This window comes from Salvelinus alpinus, chromosome 26 (genome assembly GCF_045679555.1).
Source record: "Salvelinus alpinus chromosome 26, SLU_Salpinus.1, whole genome shotgun sequence".
NCBI classification, from domain to species: domain Eukaryota; kingdom Metazoa; phylum Chordata; class Actinopteri; order Salmoniformes; family Salmonidae; genus Salvelinus; species Salvelinus alpinus.
Window position 1 is genome coordinate 32,082,570 of NC_092111.1, and position 19,474 is coordinate 32,102,043.

The 19,474-nt window shown below is 42.6% G+C and overlaps 1 protein-coding gene across 1 annotated transcript in view; it reads left to right on the plus strand.

Moving 5' to 3' along the window:
- LOC139555196 (calcitonin gene-related peptide type 1 receptor-like) overlaps positions 1 to 14,816 on the plus strand; it is a 101,105-nt gene extending 86,289 nt beyond the window's left edge. Inside the window, exons 12-16 of the mRNA XM_071368791.1 lie at positions 3,937 to 3,997; positions 4,144 to 4,210; positions 4,554 to 4,772; positions 5,713 to 5,754; positions 11,504 to 14,816. Of these exons, the coding sequence (XP_071224892.1) occupies positions 3,937 to 3,997; positions 4,144 to 4,210; positions 4,554 to 4,772; positions 5,713 to 5,754; positions 11,504 to 11,728 (614 nt within the window). The 3' untranslated portion in view covers positions 11,729 to 14,816. The remainder of the gene's footprint in view (positions 1 to 3,936; positions 3,998 to 4,143; positions 4,211 to 4,553; positions 4,773 to 5,712; positions 5,755 to 11,503) is intronic.
- The last annotated feature ends 4,658 nt before the right edge of the window (positions 14,817 to 19,474 follow it).

Below are 19,474 nucleotides of genomic sequence, written 5' to 3' on the forward strand. Positions count from 1 at the left end.
CCCTTTAAACCAAAAACCAAAAACATAAATTGTATGCAATAAGGCTGCATTAGTTATAGCCAGCAATTGAAAGCAATGCAAAAGGTTAATTGCAGAGAGGAATAGTCGAAGCGAGAGGGTCCACTGCCATCAAAATCATTCAGAGGCGGCGCTCCTAGTGGCCAGGGACTTTAGTGCAGAGAAACTTAAATCCATTTTACCTAATTTCTACCAGCATATTACATGTGCAACCAGAGAGAGAAAAAAAGAACTCTAGACCACCTTTACTCCACACACAGAGGCAGGTACAAAACTGACCATAATTCTACCATCCTGATTCCTGCACACAAGCAAAAATTAAAGCAGGAAGTACCAGTGACTCGCTCAATACAGAGGTGGTCAGATGCTAAGCTACAGGACTGTTTTGCTAGCACAGACTGGAATATGTTCAGGGACTTATCCGATGGCATTGAGGAGTATACCACATCAGTCACTGGCTTCATCAATAAGTGCATCGATGACGTTATCCCCATAGTAACCGTGCATACATACCCCAACCAGAAGCCATGGATTACAGGCAACATCCACACTGAGCTAAAGGTAAGAGCTGCCGCTTTCAAGGAGCGGGACTCTAACCCAGAAGTTAATAAGAAATTCCGCTATGCCCTCAGACAAACCATCAAACAGGCAAAGCATAAAATACAGGACTAAGATTGAATCCTACTACATCGGCCCCGACGCTCGTCGGATGTCGCAGGGCTTGCAAACTATTACGGACTACAAAGGGAAGCCCAGCCGCAAGCTGCCCAGTGACACAAGCCTACCAGACGAGCTAAACGACTTCTATGTGCACCTCGAGGCAAGCAACACTGAAGCATGCATGAGAGCTGTTCCGGACATCTGTGTGATCACGCTCTCCGTAGCCGATGTGAGCAAGACCTTTAAACAGGTCAACATTCATAAGGCCGCAGGGCCAGACAGATTACCAGGGCGTGTACTCCGAGCATGCGCTAACCAACTGGCAAGTGTCTTCACTGACATCTTCAACCTGTCCCTGTCCGAGTCTGTAATACCAACATTTTTCAAGCAGACCACCATAGTCCCTGTGCCGAAGAACACCAAGGTAACCTACCTAAATGACTACGTCTATAGCCATGAAGTGCTTTGAAAGGCTGGTCATGGCTCACATCAACACTATCGTCACGGAAACCCTAGACCCACTCCAATTTGCATACCACCCCAACAGACCCACAGATGACGCAATCTCTATTGCACTCAACACTGCCCTTTCCCACCTGGACAAAAGGAACACCTACGTGAGAATGCTGTTCATTGACTACAGCTCAGTGATCAACATAATAGTGTCCTCAAAGCCCATTTGTCACGTAGGTATAAAGGGATCGGGAGACATGCGCAGGAATGCGTAATAGGGTTTTTTATTTACCCAAATTAGGAGACAAAGGAGATGATCGTGGACTACAGATAAAGGAGTGCCGAGCACGTCCACATTCTCATTGACAGGGCTGTAGTGGAGCAGGTCCACATTCTCATCGACAGGGCTGTAGTGGAGCAGGTCCCCATTCTCAACGACGGGGCTGTAGTGGAGCAGGTCCTCATTCTCAACGACGGGGCTGTAGTGGAGCAGGTCCCCATTCTCAACGACGGGGCTGTAGTGGAGCAGGTTGAGAGCTTCATGTTCCTTGGTGTCCACATCACCAACAAACTATCATGGTCAATTTTGTAACCACTCCCTCTTCAAATTAGGGCTAATTGGAAAAGCTGTTCAAAAGAGGACATTGTATTATTTCTTTGTACTCCCTGATGAAGGCCATGCAGCCGAAACGCGTCAGATTTTTTAAACGTTGTTTCTATTGAACATGCCATACAAATAAAGGCATTTTAATGAATTATATGAAGAGTGCCTTGGTCCTCCTTTCTTTTTTCTTTTTTCTTTTTGATGACCAATTCACCCCTTTTACCAAAGAGCACCTTCTATCTACCAAAATGTACTATTGTGTACCTTAGTAGCGCTTCCCTTCCTCTTCTTTCTACTAAAATATATTTTATATTTGAGATTCTTCAAATGGCCACTTGATGACAGCTTTGCACACTCTTGGCATTCTCTCAACCAGCTTCATGAGGTGGTCACCTGGACTTTTGAACGGTAGTGTGCATACTTCCTCTTCTCCCCATCTGCTTTTATGAAAACAAGTCACCAAAACAGCATTCTCAGACAGTATTTAAATGATTCACTTGATGGTCAGTCATGATAGTCAGTGATAATTATTCCCTTTGTTAACGCTTTATTTTACGTTTGAACATGTTACATTATATGTATTCGGCAGTTGTTTAGCTAAAATGGTTTTATACAACGGACAAACCAGATGTAGGTTTTTCACCTTTATGTTGTTCTCGCTGGAATTGAACTCATATCCTTGTCAACTTGCCCATCTGTTTTTGGGGCATGTATTTCACTATCTATTCTATCTATTCTAATGACGTCTGAGGTAACATGATACAGCAATAAGTCTTCATAGCAGCCTGTTGCATGTTATAGTGTGTACAAAACCATAAACTCACCTAGCCCTGGAGGCCTCTGCCTCTGATTCATAGCCTATCTTCATATTTCATCACCCTATACTCACTGTAGAAATAAAATAACATTGTAAACAGCTCCCACTATCGCTGAATCAGCTTGTGTGTCACACAACACAGTGGGACACAATCTGTGTCAGGACACAGGAGCAGAGACAACCCTGAGGTCACTGTTAACTGCAACACTCTCTGTGTGTCAACCCCATCAAACCCTGTATCAAATTGACAGCTTTAGTAGCTCTTCCTATTGGATAGCTGCTGTTAACGTGCTGTCTGTTCTGTTCTCCCCCTGTTTAAAGGAGGAGTGATGTGTTATAATATGAGCCTTGCCTGTCCGATAAGTGATACGATAACTGTGAATGGTCGGCCATTATTAAAGATGCCGTGATATAACCTTGGGGCAGAAGCTACAGTGTCTTTCACACAGCCACCCTGAGGAATGGATGGAGGACATCCAGCTAGTCCATCTGTAGCCAATATGGCCGTAGAGCTTTGATAAATCACTTCTAAACGGACCCGCTGCTCGGATTCATCTGTTTAATCGGTTTATGGCCCAGCTAAGATGAAACCCCCAATAAACACTGGTATGGTTGTGTTGTTAATGGAGAAGGATTTAACAAGACTGGATTATTAGAGGAAATTGCTCAGTGTGGGTTTGTTTTTGTTCAACTTGTAGCGGACAACATGATGAGGATGATCTTAATTTGATCACTTTTATTGCCAACAAATTTCCTACACCACAGGTATTGCAGATGAGCTTCGTGATTTACATAAATTCCCTGAAAACCCACACTAACACGCAGTTATTTTACTGTAACAGTATTGTACTTTTCATGTTTCCTACTGTTGGCCAGCTAATAGCCTAACCACCGATCAAGCAACATTATGAACTAAACGTTCAAATCCTGTTGCTCCAGGATTATTTTGCTGTGACAATATAGGTCAAATTAAGATCCTACACCTGTAGGATAGTATAAGCTTGTTTTGAATTTAGGAAGGGCTTCCATTGGCTGTCTGCTCTGCCAGGTATATTCACCTTAAAGGATATTTAAATGCTGCTTAACAGCCTTGAAGGAATAGTTGACTCAAAATACAAATGAACATGATTTCTCCACTTACCTTGGCTGTGTTCATGTTCATTTGTATTTTCAGTGAACTTCCCCTTTAACCTCTTCTATAGAAAATACAGAAGATATACAAGACGTTACTCTTATAACTGAGGAATTACATACTAATTACTGTAATAACCACATTATAGATGTTTACGTCATAATACACGCAACATCATTCATTGATTGATTCATTAATTGATTAATTGACATTTTGCAGATGTCCTTACAGTATCTGTCTTCTGGTTTCCAGGGTTTCCCTTAGTGCCTGCATCCATCCATGCCGTGGCAAGGAAGAAGTATTTTGATGACAAGTGAGTGATGGTCCTCTGCACTAGTGTTGTAAATAAACAGAGCAGCTGTGTGGTGAGCTGCAGTAAACAGATAGAGAAAGAGAAGAAGAAGAATTCATTGTCCGTTTGTAGACTTGTGTGATGGAGAATGTTTCTCCTTCCTGTAGCTGCTGGATGAGTGTTGAGACCCACCTGCTCTACGTGGTCCACGGGCCCATCATGGCAGCACTGCTCGTAAGCTACATCCTACACTCTAGAACCTTAGAAAGTTATTTGGCTGTCCCCATAGCAGAATCCTTTGAATAACTAATTTTGGTGGCAGGTAGAACATAATGGTACATGGATGTTCTTCTCGATCAAAACTTAATACGTAGGTAGCCATCATTGGACCAAAAATCATGTATTGTTATACTGTTGAATGTGCAACACATCAATCAAAGCAAATTGTGTCCTATGCTGAGGTTTAGACTTCCATTGTTTAGACAAAATCATTATAATCAGGTTAGATTGCAGCCCTTTCAGACACAGCAACCATTTTCAGACGTTTATAAAATCCCTTCTTTCTCCTCTTTCCCAGGTGAATCTGTTCTTCTTGCTGAACATCGTGAGGGTGCTGGTTACCAAGCTGAGGGACACCCACCGGGCAGAGTCTAACATGTACATGAAGGCGGTGAGAGCTACCCTGATCCTGGTCCCTCTCCTGGGCATCCAGTTTGTCATCTTCCCCTGGAGGCCAGAGAACCGTCTGGCGGGGGAGGTATACGACTACATCATGCATATACTAATGCATTACCAGGTAATCGCTATGACTACATCATGCATATACTAATGCATTACCAGGTAATCGCTATGACTACATCATGCATATACTAATGCATTACCAGGTAATGAAACTGATGGCTACGACTACATCATGCTTATATTAATGCATTACCAGGTAATCACTATGACTACATCATGCTTATATTAATGCATTACCAGGTAATCACTATGACTACATCATGCTTATATTAATGCATTACCAGGTAATCACTATGACTACATCATGCTTATATTAATGCATTACCAGGTAATATCTATATTAATATATTACCAGATAATGACTACTTCATGCATATATTAATGCATTACTAGCTCATATCTATATTAATGTATTATTAGAAAAGGACTATTAATGCATTACCAGATAATGACTGTATTGATGCATTACCAGGTAATGACTACATCATGCATATATTAATGCATTACCAGGTAATATCTATATTAATGTATTACCAGATAATGACTTTATTAATGCAGTAGCAGGTAATGACTACATCATGCATATATAAATACATTACTAGGTCATATTTATATGAATGTATTACCAGATAATTACTTTATTAATGCATTACCAGGTAATGACTTTAATAATGCAATACCAGGTAATGACTACGTCATGCGTATATTAATGCATTACCAGGTATGTAAGGCAATTGATTGTATGCTAGCAGAACAGTCCTTACCAAAGCTCTGATCTGACATAAGGTATACCAAAAGGGTTCTTCAGCTGTCCCCATAAAATAACCCTTTTTGGTTCCAGGTCGAATCATTTTTGGTTCCAGGTAGAACTCTCTTTACAGGGTTCTACATGGAACCAAAAAGGGTTATTTTATGGGGACAGCCGAAGAACCCTTTTAGGCTCTAGATAGCAACTTTTTTTCTAAGAGTGTGTGATTGTCTTGTTTTCCCTCCAGGGATTACTAGTGGCAACGATATTCTGCTTTTTCAATGGCGAGGTAAGCACTACTGTACTAACACAACACACAACACACAGGATATCTTTCTTCACTCTGTGGAAACCATCAACTTCCCATTCAGTTGTACTCTTATATAATTTGTTTGTTGAGGTACAGTAGACAGTATACAGTAACAGTTTAAGCTTGAACCTCTGAAGAACCCTTACCCTTTGGTATGGTAGCGTTTTAACTGAACCTCTGAAGAACCCTTACCCTTTGGTATGGTAGCGTTTTAACTGAACCTCTGAAGAACCCTTACCCTTTGGTATGGTAGTGTTTTAACTGAACCTCTGAAGAACCCTTACCCTTTGGTATGGTAGCGTTTTAACTGAACCTCTGAAGAACCCTTACCCTTTGGTATGGTAGTGTTTTAACTGAACCTCTGAAGAACCTTTACCCTTTGGTATGGTAGCGTTTTAACTGAACCTCTGACGAACCCTTACCCTTTGGTATGGTAGTGTTTTAACTGAACCTCTGAAGAACCCTTACCCTTTGGTATGGTAGCGTTTTAACTGAACCTCTGAAGAACCCTTACCCTTTGGTATGGTAGCGTTTTAACTGAACCTCTGAAGAACCCTTACCCTTTGGTATGGTAGCGTTTTAACTGAACCTCTGAAGAACCCTTACCCTTTGGTATGGTAGCGTTTTAACTGAACCTCTGAAGAACCCTTACCCTTTGGTATGGTAGTGTTTTAACTGAACCTCTGAAGAACCCTTACCCTTTGGTATGGTAGCGTTTTAATTGAACCTCTGAAGAACCCTTACCCTTTGGTATGGTAGCGTTTTAACTGAACCTCTGAAGAACCCTTACCCTTTGGTATGGTAGCGTTTTAACTGAACCTCTGAAGAACCTTTACCCTTTGGTATGGTAGCGTTTTAACTGAACTTCTGAAGAACCCTTACCCTTTGGTATGGTAGCGTTTTAACTGAACCTCTGAAGAACCCTTACCCTTTGGTATGGTAGCGTTTTAACTGAACCTCTGAAGAACCTTTACCCTTTGGTATGGTAGCGTTTTAACTGAACCTCTGACGAACCCTTACCCTTTGGTATGGTAGTGTTTTAACTGAACCTCTGAAGAACCCTTACCCTTTGGTATGGTAGCGTTTTAACTGAACCTCTGAAGAACCCTTACCCTTTGGTATGGTAGCGTTTTAACTGAACCTCTGAAGAACCCTTACCCTTTGGTATGGTAGCGTTTTAACTGAACCTCTGAAGAACCCTTACCCTTTGGTATGGTAGCGTTTTAACTGAACCTCTGAAGAACCCTTACCCTTTGGTATGGTAGTGTTTTAACTGAACCTCTGAAGAACCCTTACCCTTTGGTATGGTAGCGTTTTAATTGAACCTCTGAAGAACCCTTACCCTTTGGTATGGTAGCGTTTTAACTGAACCTCTGAAGAACCCTTACCCTTTGGTATGGTAGCGTTTTAACTGAACCTCTGAAGAACCTTTACCCTTTGGTATGGTAGCGTTTTAACTGAACTTCTGAAGAACCCTTACCCTTTGGTATGGTAGCGTTTTAACTGAACCTCTGAAGAACCCTTACCCTTTGGTATGGTAGCGTTTTAACTGAACCTCTGAAGAACCCTTACCCTTTGGTATGGTAGCGTTTTAACTGAACCTCTGACGAACCCTTACCCTTTGGTATGGTAGTGTTTTAACTGAACCTCTGAAGAACCTTTACCCTTTGGTATGGTAGTGTTTTAACTGAACCTCTGAAGAACCTTTACCCTTTGGTATGGTAGCGTTTTAACTGAACCTCTGACGAACCCTTACCCTTTGGTATGGTAGTGTTTTAACTGAACCTCTGAAGAACCCTTACCCTTTGGTATGGTAGCGTTTTAACTGAACCTCTGAAGAACCCTTACCCTTTGGTATGGTAGCGTTTTAACTGAACCTCTGAAGAACCCTTACCCTTTGGTATGGTAGCGTTTTAACTGAACCTCTGAAGAACCCTTACCCTTTGGTATGGTAGCGTTTTAATTGAACCTCTGAAGAACCCTTACCCTTTGGTATGGTGGCATTTTAACTGAACCTCTGAAGAACCCTTACCTTTTGGTAAAGTACAGTTTTAATAGAATCTCTGAAGAACCCTTACCTTTTGGTAAAGTACAGTTTTAATTGAAACTCTGAAGAACCCTTACCTTTTGGTAAAGTACAGTTTTAATAGAATCTCTAAAGAACCCTTACCATTTGATATGGTAGAGCTTTAATTGAACCTCTGGCAAAGTGCAGTTTTAATTGGTCATGTTGAGGGAATGATGAGTCAGACCCCAATGAAACAGCTCATCACTGCCTGGTGGCGTTTCAGCTGTCAGGACTCGTCTGTCCCGTCATGCACACCATTTCACAGAGCATTTCCATGTCAACAGGCGGCCATCTTGTGCACCTGATAACACATAGATTTGTTTTTTTTTGACTAGTCAAGTCAGTTAAGAAAAAAATATTATTTACAATGGCAGTCTACCGGGGAACAGTGGGCCTTGTTCAGGGGCAGAATGACAGATTTTTACTTTGTCAGCTCGGGGATTCGATCCAGCAACCTTTCGGTTATTGGCCCAACGCTCTAACCACAAGGCTACCTGCCACCCCGAATAATTGTGGAGATGCCGGGGATTGAACCCGGGGCCTCATACATTGACGAGTGGCCCGTGGTGATAGAGTTATCATCAATTAGTGGGAGAGAGCATTACTGCGCTGAATCTATGGAGTCAGCTGACTCCTGTACAGTAGCAGAGGCAACAGCACTAGGACCATCTCAGATGAAGAGGAAGGAAGACAAGCCTTAGAAATGCCTCAGACACTTGAATCTCTCTGGGGCGAATCATCCACCCTGTCTGTCTGTCTGTCGCTCACTCACCTCAGCCTGCAGTTGTTTGCTGTCTTACAGCGGATGTCCATAATCTAGAGTCACCAACACAAACTTGAACTTTTGAATTTTTAAGGACATTGCTGTTTTTTTTTTAAGAGACCATTCAGACTTGTTTTTAGGTAATATTGTAGATGCTGTGATCCAGAACGGCCAGAGGTTTTAACATAGGCCCACCCACCCAGTCAGTTAATAATATACATTGAGAGAATACATTTGATAGGTCAGGAGTTGCATCAGGTACTGCTTGGCCAGTCTGAGCCCAGATCAGGAGAACGAGCGACTGAGCATTTTCTTCGCTTGAGAAAGTAGAAAGAAAAACAATGCACACACCCAGAAAAACAAAGACCTTATTTGAATACACAGCATGAGGTGGAATCTGGCACTGACAAAAACACAGCGAATGAACATAGCATTCGTTCATCATCAGGCGCAGTGTTTAGTAATATTTTATACGTAGGAAATGATTTCTGGGCCGGGAAAACAGGTCAATTATTAGCTCATGCGTGAGCAACCAGGCCCCATCAGCATCTCCATCGGCCCTCGTAAACCAAGTTTGACGTGTCAGAAGAACCGATTCAGCAGTGTCGGGGGGATAAAAGACGCATTGACACAGTAAGGGAATGTTTGTTTGCTTTGCAGCATAATGGCTTTTACTGTCTCCTAATTTGGGACATTAATTTTTGGAGATGAGTTCATTGCACAATTTGATTCTGGGGCCAAACTGCCTAGACCTAGGCTGTGTCCCAATTTACACCCAATTCCATACATTCTCTATGGGCACCTTTTTCCCTAAGGGCCGTGGTCAAAAGTAGTGCAATATAAAGGGAATAGGGGTGTCATTTGGGACTCAGCACTAGCTACACAGTCTGTTGAATAACTATTTGTCAAGTTACGCCAATGAGGAAAAAAGTAGTACTTATTGTTATGTTTTCTAGGTTGCATCTGAAATTGCACCCTATTCCCTATATAGTGCACTACTTTGGACCAGAGTACAAGTAGTTTATAATAAAAGTGAAATCCTGTGCACAGCAGTGTGTCTCTAGGTCCTGGTGCTGGTTTTGGAAGGAACAACTAGTATTCAAAAGCATGAGTAAAAACGGCAGACTGAAAAAAAGACAGGCAAATGTAATTTTTACTCGTTTTTCAATGCTAGTTGTTGATATGCTATGCTCTGCATCATTAGATCATGGGAGAGTGCAGTGTGTCCTGTCCTCATTTTCACTCAGTAATTGGTGTGGCATTGTTCAGGAATTAGATGTTCCCTGTGCTGGCTCAGGCCGTTCTTCTGAGAGAACTATGTCAAACACTGCTTTGCTTTCCATTTTTAGACTGCACGCCCATTCATGCAGTATAAAGTTATCACACAAGATCATTCTCCGGTTTTCATTTTTTTCTTAATCAGATTCGTACTGTGCTGAATAATTTCATACGCTCATAATGTATAATTTACTAACTTGGTGATTTTCAAAAGAGGAACAGCAGATAAGCGAGCGTAAATACATCAATCTACTCTACCTGCACTAAACTCAGTAAGGAGAAGGTATTATCCTTCAATTAATCACAGGAAATGGGAGCCTAAATTGTGATTAAATTCTGTTTCATAACAAATTCATGTCTAAAAACTGCCATTAACATTTATCATACAAATTCACATTTCCTGTGCTCAGTCACATTACATTGATTTAATGATCATGCATATTGATGAAAATGTGTGGTTGTGCACTAAAATGCTGTGAGGTGACATTGAGGCACTAAAATGCTGTGAGGTGACATTGAGGTTCTAAAATGCTGTGAGGTGACAGTGAGGTACTAAAATGCTGTGAGGTGACAGTGAGGTACTAAATTGCTGTGAGGAGACAGTGAGGCACTAAAATGCTGTGAGGTGACAGTGAGGTTCTAAATTGCTGTGAGGAGACAGTGAGGCACTAAAATGCTGTGAGGTGACAGTGAGGTTCTAAATTGCTGTGAGGTGACAGTGAGGTTCTAAATTGCTGTGAGGTGACAGTGAGGTTCTAAAATGCTGTGAGGTGACAGTGAGGCACTAAAATGCTGTGAGGAGACAGTGAGGTTCTAAAATGCTGTAAGATGACAGTGAGGTTCTAAATTGCTGTGAGGTGACAGTGAGGTTCTAAATTGCTGTGAGGTGACAGTGAGGTACTAAAATGCTGTGAGGAGACAGTGATGTACTAAATTGCTGTAAGGTGACATTGAGGTTCTAAAATGCTGTGAGGTGACAGTGAGGTACTAAATTGCTGTGAGGAGACAGTGAGGTACTAAAATGCTGTGAGGAGACAGTGATGTACTAAATTGTTGTAAGGTGACAGTGAGGCACTAAAATGCTGTGAGGTGACATTGAGGTTCTAAAATGCTGTGAGGAGACATTGAGGTTCTAAAATGCTGTGAGGAGACAGTGAGGTACAAACAGACCATGTGTCTTTTTGCTGTTCACCTGTCCGTGCCTAATGTGTCTCACTGTGTGTCTGTAAAACCCTGATGAAGGCAACAGCTGAAATGCAGCGATTTTAATTATAAAGAAGTTTTATGTACTTCCATTGTCCTCCAAGAGTAGCTTAATATGGTTGTTCTCTCTCTCTCTCTCTCTCTCTCTCTCTCTCTCTCTCTCTCTCTCTCTCTCTCTCTCTCTCTCTCTCTCTCTCTCTCTCTCTCTCTCTCTCTCTCTCTCTCTTTCTCTCTCTCTCTCTCTCTCTCTCTCTCTCTCTCTCTCTCTCTCTCTCTCTCTCTCTCTCTCTCTCTCTCTCTCTCTCTCTCTCTCTCTCTCTCTCTCTCTCTCTCTCTTTTGAGTGTGTTTATCCGTTTGAGTGTGTACTCACCCATTAGAGAATACAGTTTATAATATGAATATTCCTTTTTCTCAGGTGCAGGCTGCTCTGAAGAGACAGTGGATTCAGTATAAGGCCCAGTGGGGTCAGAGACGTAGGGACCACTGCTCCATGCGCTCTACCTCCTACACCGCCACATCCATCACTGAGGTGCCCGCCTTCATGTACCACCACGACTGCAACAGCGAACACTTAAACGGCAGACACACCTCTGAGGACTCTGAGCTGGTGGCTCTTAAGACAGGGGAGACGTACGCCTGACAAGCGGGAGGCACTCTGAGTGTGGGAGGAGAAAAGAGTTAGTATAGGAATCAAGATGGAGACATTTCTCTACTATCTAACATGAAACAAAGTTTCCCAGCGGTCCCCGTTCCCCATCTCAGAGACAGAACGAGGGGGTAAGCCCCAGACTGTGAAGGAGAAGACAGTGTGTGTCTGGACAGTGATACAGTATCTCTCCCATGACTTGGCCAACGATGGCTGATGCTTCTTTACATGACATTGCTGCTGCTGTGGCTGATTTTAAAAACATTATAAGATATACATGAAACGGGAGTCGAGTTTGAAATGTGACACGTCCTAAAGCTGCTATTTGTGGCTGCTATTTGTGGAGCTCTTCCTACACATCATGGGGACGTTGAGGATGATGGTGATGGTGAAATGGATGATGATGATGAAACTGTATTGTTGCTTCGTCTATACCAAAGGGTGTGTGGGTTCGGCTGCCATAGGCATGCTCTGCGTGAACTGAATCCAACACTGAAGCGACCGACAGTGTCCATGACACGTGAGATCAAAGGTTGACAAAGGCTCCCTGTACCTAAGCTCTGGAATCCTGTACATATTTGTTTCACCAGTTTCACTTTAAAAGTGTCAAAGGGTGTTTTAGAAGATTCTATTTTTCGGACTAAATGTTTTTGTTCTTGTCAACGACTTGTTCTTTAAATACCTGCTATCTGTCCTGTGAAGCTAGTTTGCCCCGCCAGACTGCTTTGCTGTTAGTACAGCTGCTGACTGTTCTTGTGGTGTTTCTGTCAGAAGGCCTGGATTTAAAGAGTGCAGAAGATACAGAACGCCTTGATATGGGCTCAAAAGAGAGAGAGTAAAAAGGATTGATTAACTTAAAATAAAAAGCAAGATATGGAATGACATAGGTAACGCATTTGGAAGCCATTTTGAGTACCACATGGCTCTAGCGGGGAGACTATTTCAGTGAAATGGTCTTGTCTATTGTTTGCCGTGTCCATTTGCCAAAAGGTCTAAAGTGAAGCTTGTATGATTACCGAAGAATCATTATGTTATGTTTTGTGCTTAAATTAAGGCTATTTGAATATGTTCAAATTTATTTTCTTTGTCAAATCGTTTAGGAATAGAAATAACATGGAATGAGGAGAGAAAATTAGTAAATACATTAAGGCTACCTGCACAGTGTTGCTATATCAACAATTATAATTTTCAATACAATTATCTAAATTGAAAACATGATTACCTCGAAGAAGCGTTTTCCTTCCATTGTACAGAATCTGTTAAATCGTTCTAACTGAGGGCTATTTCAAACAACTCTCTTGTGGTGAATACTACAGAATATGTATTTTCATTCACCTACAGATGTAGGATCTTAATTTGAGCCAGTTTGTTACAGCAGGAAAATAATCCTGCAGCAACAGGAAATGTACATTTTTACATGGATAATAATGAGTAGACATTTTCTTTTGTCGGGGTTGATACATTTTTTGGAAGGATAAATCAAGTCTGAAATTTCAAAGTGACAAATACAATTTGATTTCATTTTAAACCCCAGGAAAGTTGAAATCAAATTAAGATCCTACATCTGTAATATATCATGCCCTTAAATTATCATGCTCTTGGATCCTGAATTAAAGTCTGAGGCATTTCAGAAAGTGTAATGTGGAATCCTTTGCTCTTAGCTAATCTGGTAGCGCAGGCTAATTTCTAGGAGTGTGATTTTGGTTTTGTGTCACAAAGGCTGTCTTAAGGAGTCAGGAATAGAAACGCAATCTCTTGTTTACCGTCACTGCATGCAGGTGGTCTCCTCAACAAGCACCTTCTGTTTCATAGAAATGTAAATGTTAACCTTCAAATGTGTTCCTTTGGAAATTGCACAACCAAAATTGATTTCTAGAATGGACACTGAAAACCATTGAAATTGAACGAAATGGCTCAGCACACTGCTTTGTATTGAATTAAAGGAGATGTGTGTGTGTGTGTGTGTGTGTGTGTGTGTGTGTGTGTGTGTGTGTGTGTGTGTGTGTGTGTGTGTGTGTGTGTGTGTGTGTGTGTGTGTGTGTGTGTGTGTGTGTGTGTGTGTGTGTGTGTGTGTGTGTGTGTGTGTGTGTGTGTGTGTTTATCAGTGTGTAAAATGCAGATAGTGATCCATGAGCCTTGGGGCCTTCTGATGTCCAGATTAATCCCATCTTCACATGGTTTTTAAAGATAGACATCTGCTAGGATTGAACTCCAGGGGCTCTCAGAAAGGAAGATCGGCTCTGGAGCTGCCCTGATCTGGATATAGTGTAGCAGTATGTTACTGTAGACAGGTACAGGTACTTCAGTACCGATGACAACCAGGGGCCTCATTTATAAAAAGATTTGTACTCACAGATTTAATCCTAAATTGTGCATACAATGCCATTTATAAATGAGGCCCCAGGTGCCCAGACCCATTGCAGACTAGTTTGGACCTGAATGCCGAAGACACATTTTCTTTTGGGGACAATACAGTTAATTGTGCCAATCTAATTTATTTTATATCTTCAAATTCTATTAGGCCAAGATAAAGTAAATCTTTACACTTACTCCAATGTTAATACTCTGCTTACAATGTCTTTGCTGATGTCGGGCCAGCATGGAAGATTTGACACGGTGACAATCAGTTTGAAAGGTTAGAAGAAGGCCATTTGATGAGGTCTCTAAGAGCTAATTCTGTCTGTTTGATACCAGAGAAGGCTTTAACCGCTGTGAAGTGGATTTAAAAAAGGTTTTGATCCATCCATCTTTTGAGGTTTATTTGTTCTGGATATGAATACCATGTTAAGGTTTTTATTTTAATTTGGAGGAATAATTTTACTTGTGTATATTTAGTATGTACATGGTCATGTTGTCCTGTGCCCATGTCAACATGACAGCAGAGTTTGTGTGTGTAATAGATGTAAAGTGTTTCAACCGCTGTTTTCGGTTCTTTTGTTTCGCTTGTGTTTGGCTCTCGACCTCTAAGTGCTTTGTGTGGCGTTATTTCAAAGAAAACAAAAACAGTGTTTTGTAAAATGCAGAAAGTGACCAGCTGTTTGTTTGAAAGCTATTTCAATCAGAAATATATTACTAAAAGATTCCCTGTTGTGTCTGTTCTTTCTTTCCTACAATACTATGCAACCTGTAGGACTTAGGAACAAACCTTTGTGTGTGTGTGTGTGTGTGTGTGTGTGTGTGTGTGTGTGTGTGTGTGTGTGTGTGTGTGTGTGTGTGTGTGTGTGTGTGTGTGTGTGTGTGTGTGTGTGTGTGTGTGTGTGTGTGTGTGTGTGTGTGTGTGTGTGTGTGTGTGTGTTTTAAAGGGAGCAGAAGAAACTGGATTTAAAAGTTTTAAAATACCTCAACATCACAATCCCCACTGTATTATTTTGTACCCAAATTACCCCCCTAAATGGTTTAGGCATACTTTAAAATCTAGTCTTCTGTCCGGAAAAAATACACATTTCAGGTTTCAGAGGATTTGCATTGTGAGTATGTGATGGAAACGATGTATCGTGAGATTGACTATATTCCTGCTCTCTCATTCATCAACCGTCATACAGTAATGCTTCTGATACCCATTATACAACACAAATGCTGTATATTCCATATATAGTGCACTACTTTTGACCAGGGCCAATAGGGCTCTGGTCAAAAGTAGTGCACTATGAAGGGAATAGGGTGCCATTGGAGATACAGTTAAAGTCTGGGCACATCAGATCCCAGTTGTCCTCTGAAAAGGACAGTTCTTCCCATCAGTAGAATCTGGTTGTTATCATCCTAATAGGCCAAGCTTTTGCTTTTCTAAGAGCCCCCGCAACTATGCAGCGTCTATTACACTAAGGACAATTTCAAGGTCTGTTGGTTCTTTATAGCACCGCTATACCATAGTAAGTCAGTAACAATGATGTTGGATATCAAATAGCTGCTATTCAAATAGCTGTTTTACAATATCTTATACAGGCAAACCCCAACCCATGAAACTGAATCATTAAATGATAGTGTTCAACTTGAAAGTGGAGAGGAAAATGAAGCAGTATGCAAAGAGACTCCTGCTCAAGATGGAGCGGGTTCATATTCATTTGTCTCTGTATTTATTAATAGACAATGGGGGGAAATAATCAAACTTTACTGTTACAGGAATGTACCGTTTAACCTGTTTATTGAAACCCATTTACTCAGTCATAAGGATTGGATAGATGCATAACCCCACACAGCAGATCTTATTGAGGGATCACCTGTCACGACTTCCGCCGAAGTTGGCTCCCCTCCTTGTTCGGGCGGCGTTCGGCGGTCGACGTCACCGGCCTTCTAGCCATCGCCGCTCCATTTTTCATTGTTCCATTTGTTTTGTCTTGTTCCCCGCATACCTGGTTCACATTCCCTAATCAACTGCACATATATATTCCTCTGTTCCCCCATGTCTTTGTGTGGGATTGTTTTGTTACGTGTTTTGTATTGACACGCCTAGCTGGTTTTTCCCCCGGGTACTATGTTTCAACCCGGAGTATGTTTAATTGTTAAACATTTTTGCTTATTTGTGACTTTGTCGCGCTTTGCACTTTTGCCTTTGGCTGGAGGTTTGTTGGACACTGTTGCGTCCGTCTGTTGTTTGCTTCTGCCGAATAAAGTGTGTGCCTGATCACAACTCTCTGCTCTCCTGCACCTGACTTCATCACCAGTAGTGCACACGCTGACATCACCAGTCATGGTAAATTCCCCACCTGATTATTCCAAGGCAGGATAACAAGAGAAAATAATATCTGAATTCATTATGGAAATAGGATGCACCCTAAATGGCACCTTATTCCCAAAATAGCGCACTTTGACCAGAGCCCTATGGGACCTGATCAAAAGTAGTGCACTGTATAGAGAAAAGGGTGCCATTTGGGGTGTATTCTATTTCCATAATGAATTCAGATATTATTTTCTCTTTGTATCCTACCTTGGAATAATCAGGTGGGGAATTTACCATGAATGTAAAGTTTTATGAATATGTTGTATCATTTTCTCATGCATTCAAACTAAGTAAGAGTAGACCTCTCTCAGAGCTCAGTCATAGACATACATAGATAGACCCAGCGGTGCGTGAAAGGGACTCCAAGTCCCTTGTTGTTGGAGAGCATTTTGTTCTCTTCCTCTTGGATGGGTATCTCTGTGTCCTCTAGTCTCCCACGCTGAGACGCCAGTCCCCACCGTGTCTCCTCTAGTCTCCCACGCTGAGACGCCAGTCCCCACCGTGTCTCCTGTAGTCTCCCACGCTGAGACGCCAGACCCCACCAAGCCTCAAATCAAATCAAGTTTTATTCAAATCAAATTGTATTTCTCACATACACATGGTTAGCAGATGTTAATGCGAGTGTAGCGAAATACTTGTGCTTCTAGTTCCGACAATGTAGTAATAACCAACGAGTAAGCTAACCTAACAATTCCACAACTACTACCTTATACACACAAGTGTAAAGGGATAAAGAATATGTACATAAAGATATATGAATAAGTGATGGTACAGAACAGCATAGGCAAGATGCAGTAGATGGTATCGAGTACAGTATATACATATGAGATGAGTAATGTAGGGTATGTAAACATAAAAGTGGCATAGTTTAAAGTGGCTAGTGATACATTTATTACATAAAGATGGCAAGATGCAGTAGATAATATAGAGTACAGTATATACATATACATTATATTAAGTGGCATTGTTTAAGTGGCTAGTGATACATTTTTGATCAATTTCCATCAATTTCCATTATTAAAGTGAGCTGGAGTTGGGTCAGTATGTTGGCAGCAGCCACTCAATGTTAGTGGTGGCTGTTTAACAGTCTGATGGCCTTGAGATAGAAGCTGTTTTTCAGTCTCTCGGTCCCTGCTTTGATGCACCTGTACTGACCTCGCCTTCTGGATGATAGCGGGGTGAACAGGCAGTGGCTCGGGTGGTTGTTGTCCTTGATGATCTTTATGGCCTTCCTGTGACATCGGAGGGTGTAGGTGTCCTGGAGGGCAGGTAGTTTGCCCCCAGTGATGCGTTGTGCAGACCTCACTACCCTCTGGAGAGCCTTGCGGTTGTGGGCGGAGCAGTTGCCGTACCAGGCGGTGATACAGCCCGACAGGATGCTCTCGATTGTGCATCTGTAGAAGTTTGTGAGTGCTTTTGGTGAAAAGCCGAATTTCTTCAGCCTCCTGAGGTTGAAGAGGCGCTGCTGCGCCTTCTTCACAATGCTGTCTGTGTGGGTGGACCAATTCAGTTTGTCCGTGATGTGTACGCCGAGGAACTTACAACTTACTACCCTCTCCACTACTGTCCCGTCGATGTGGATAGGGGGGTGCTCCCTCTGCTGTTTCCTGAAGTCCACAATCATCTCCTTTGTTTTGTTGACGTTGAGTGTGAGGTTATTTTCCTGACACCACACTCCGAGGGCCCTCACCTCCTCCCTGTAGGCCGTCTCGTCGTTGTTGGTAATCAAGCCTACCACTGTAGTGTCGTCCGCAAACTTGATGATTGAGTTGGAGGCGTGCATGGCCACGCAGTCGTGGGTGAACAGGGATTACAGGAGAGGGCTCAGAACGCACCCTTGTGGGGCCCCAGTGTTGAGGATCAGCGGGGTGGAGATGTTGTTACCTGCCCTCACCACCTGGGGGCGGCCCGTCAGGAAGTCCAGTACCCAGTTGCACAGGGCGGGGTCGAGACCCGGGGTCTCGAGCTTGATGACGAGTTTGGAGGGTACTATGGTGTTAAATGCTGAGCTGTAGTCGATGAACAGCATTCTCACATAGGTATTCCTCTTGTCCAGATGGGTTAGGGCAGTGTGCAGTGTGGTTGCGATTGCGTCGTCTGTGGACCTATTGGGGCAGTAAGGAAATTGGAGTGGGTCTAGGGTGTCAGGTAGGGTGGAGGTGATATGGTCCTTGACTAGTCTCTCAAAGCACTTCATGATGACGGAAGTGAGTGCTACGGGGCGGTAGTCGTTTAGCTCAGTTACCTTAGCTTTCTTGGGAACAGGAACAATGGTGGCCCTCTTGAAGCATGTGGGAACAGCAGACTGGGATAAGGATTGATTGAATATGTCCGTAAACAACACCAGCCAGCTGGTCTGCGCATGCTCTGAGGACGCGACTGGGAATGCCGTCTGGGCCTGCAGCCTCTAGTCTCCCACGCTGACACGCCAGGCCCAGCCATGTCTCCTCTAGTCTCCCACGCTGAGACGCCAGACCCCACCGTGTCTCCTCTAATCGCCCACGCTGAGACGCCAGACCCCACCAAGTCTCCCACGCTGAGACGCCAGGCCCAGCCACGTCTCCTCTCGTTCCCTCTCAAGCTGAGACGCCAGACCCCGCCACGTCTCCTCTCGTTCTCCTCCCAAGCCGAGATGCCAGACCCAGCCACGTCTCCTCTCGTTCCCTCTTCCTTCCTACCTTTTTTCCTTCCAATTTCCTAAGGCTCATTCCATGGATTACAGACCTTCTCCAGATTTGTTTATGGAGCAGTTTTATTTTGGTATTCCTCCATATGCTGGTGTTGTTAGCTCCCTGCTGAGATAGCGGATCTCCTGCCAAAGACACCACAAAGATGTGGTCAATCTAGTCGTCACTATCTGGTGATGCTAGAAATTATGCTTTTCTAACCAGAAATCACAAATTTTGACCTTCACCCTTAAAGACAGTTTGCGTCCCAAATGGCACTCTATTTCCTATATAGTGCATTACTTTTGACTAGGGCCCGTAGGGCTTTCATCAAAAGTAGTGCACTATGTGTAAAAA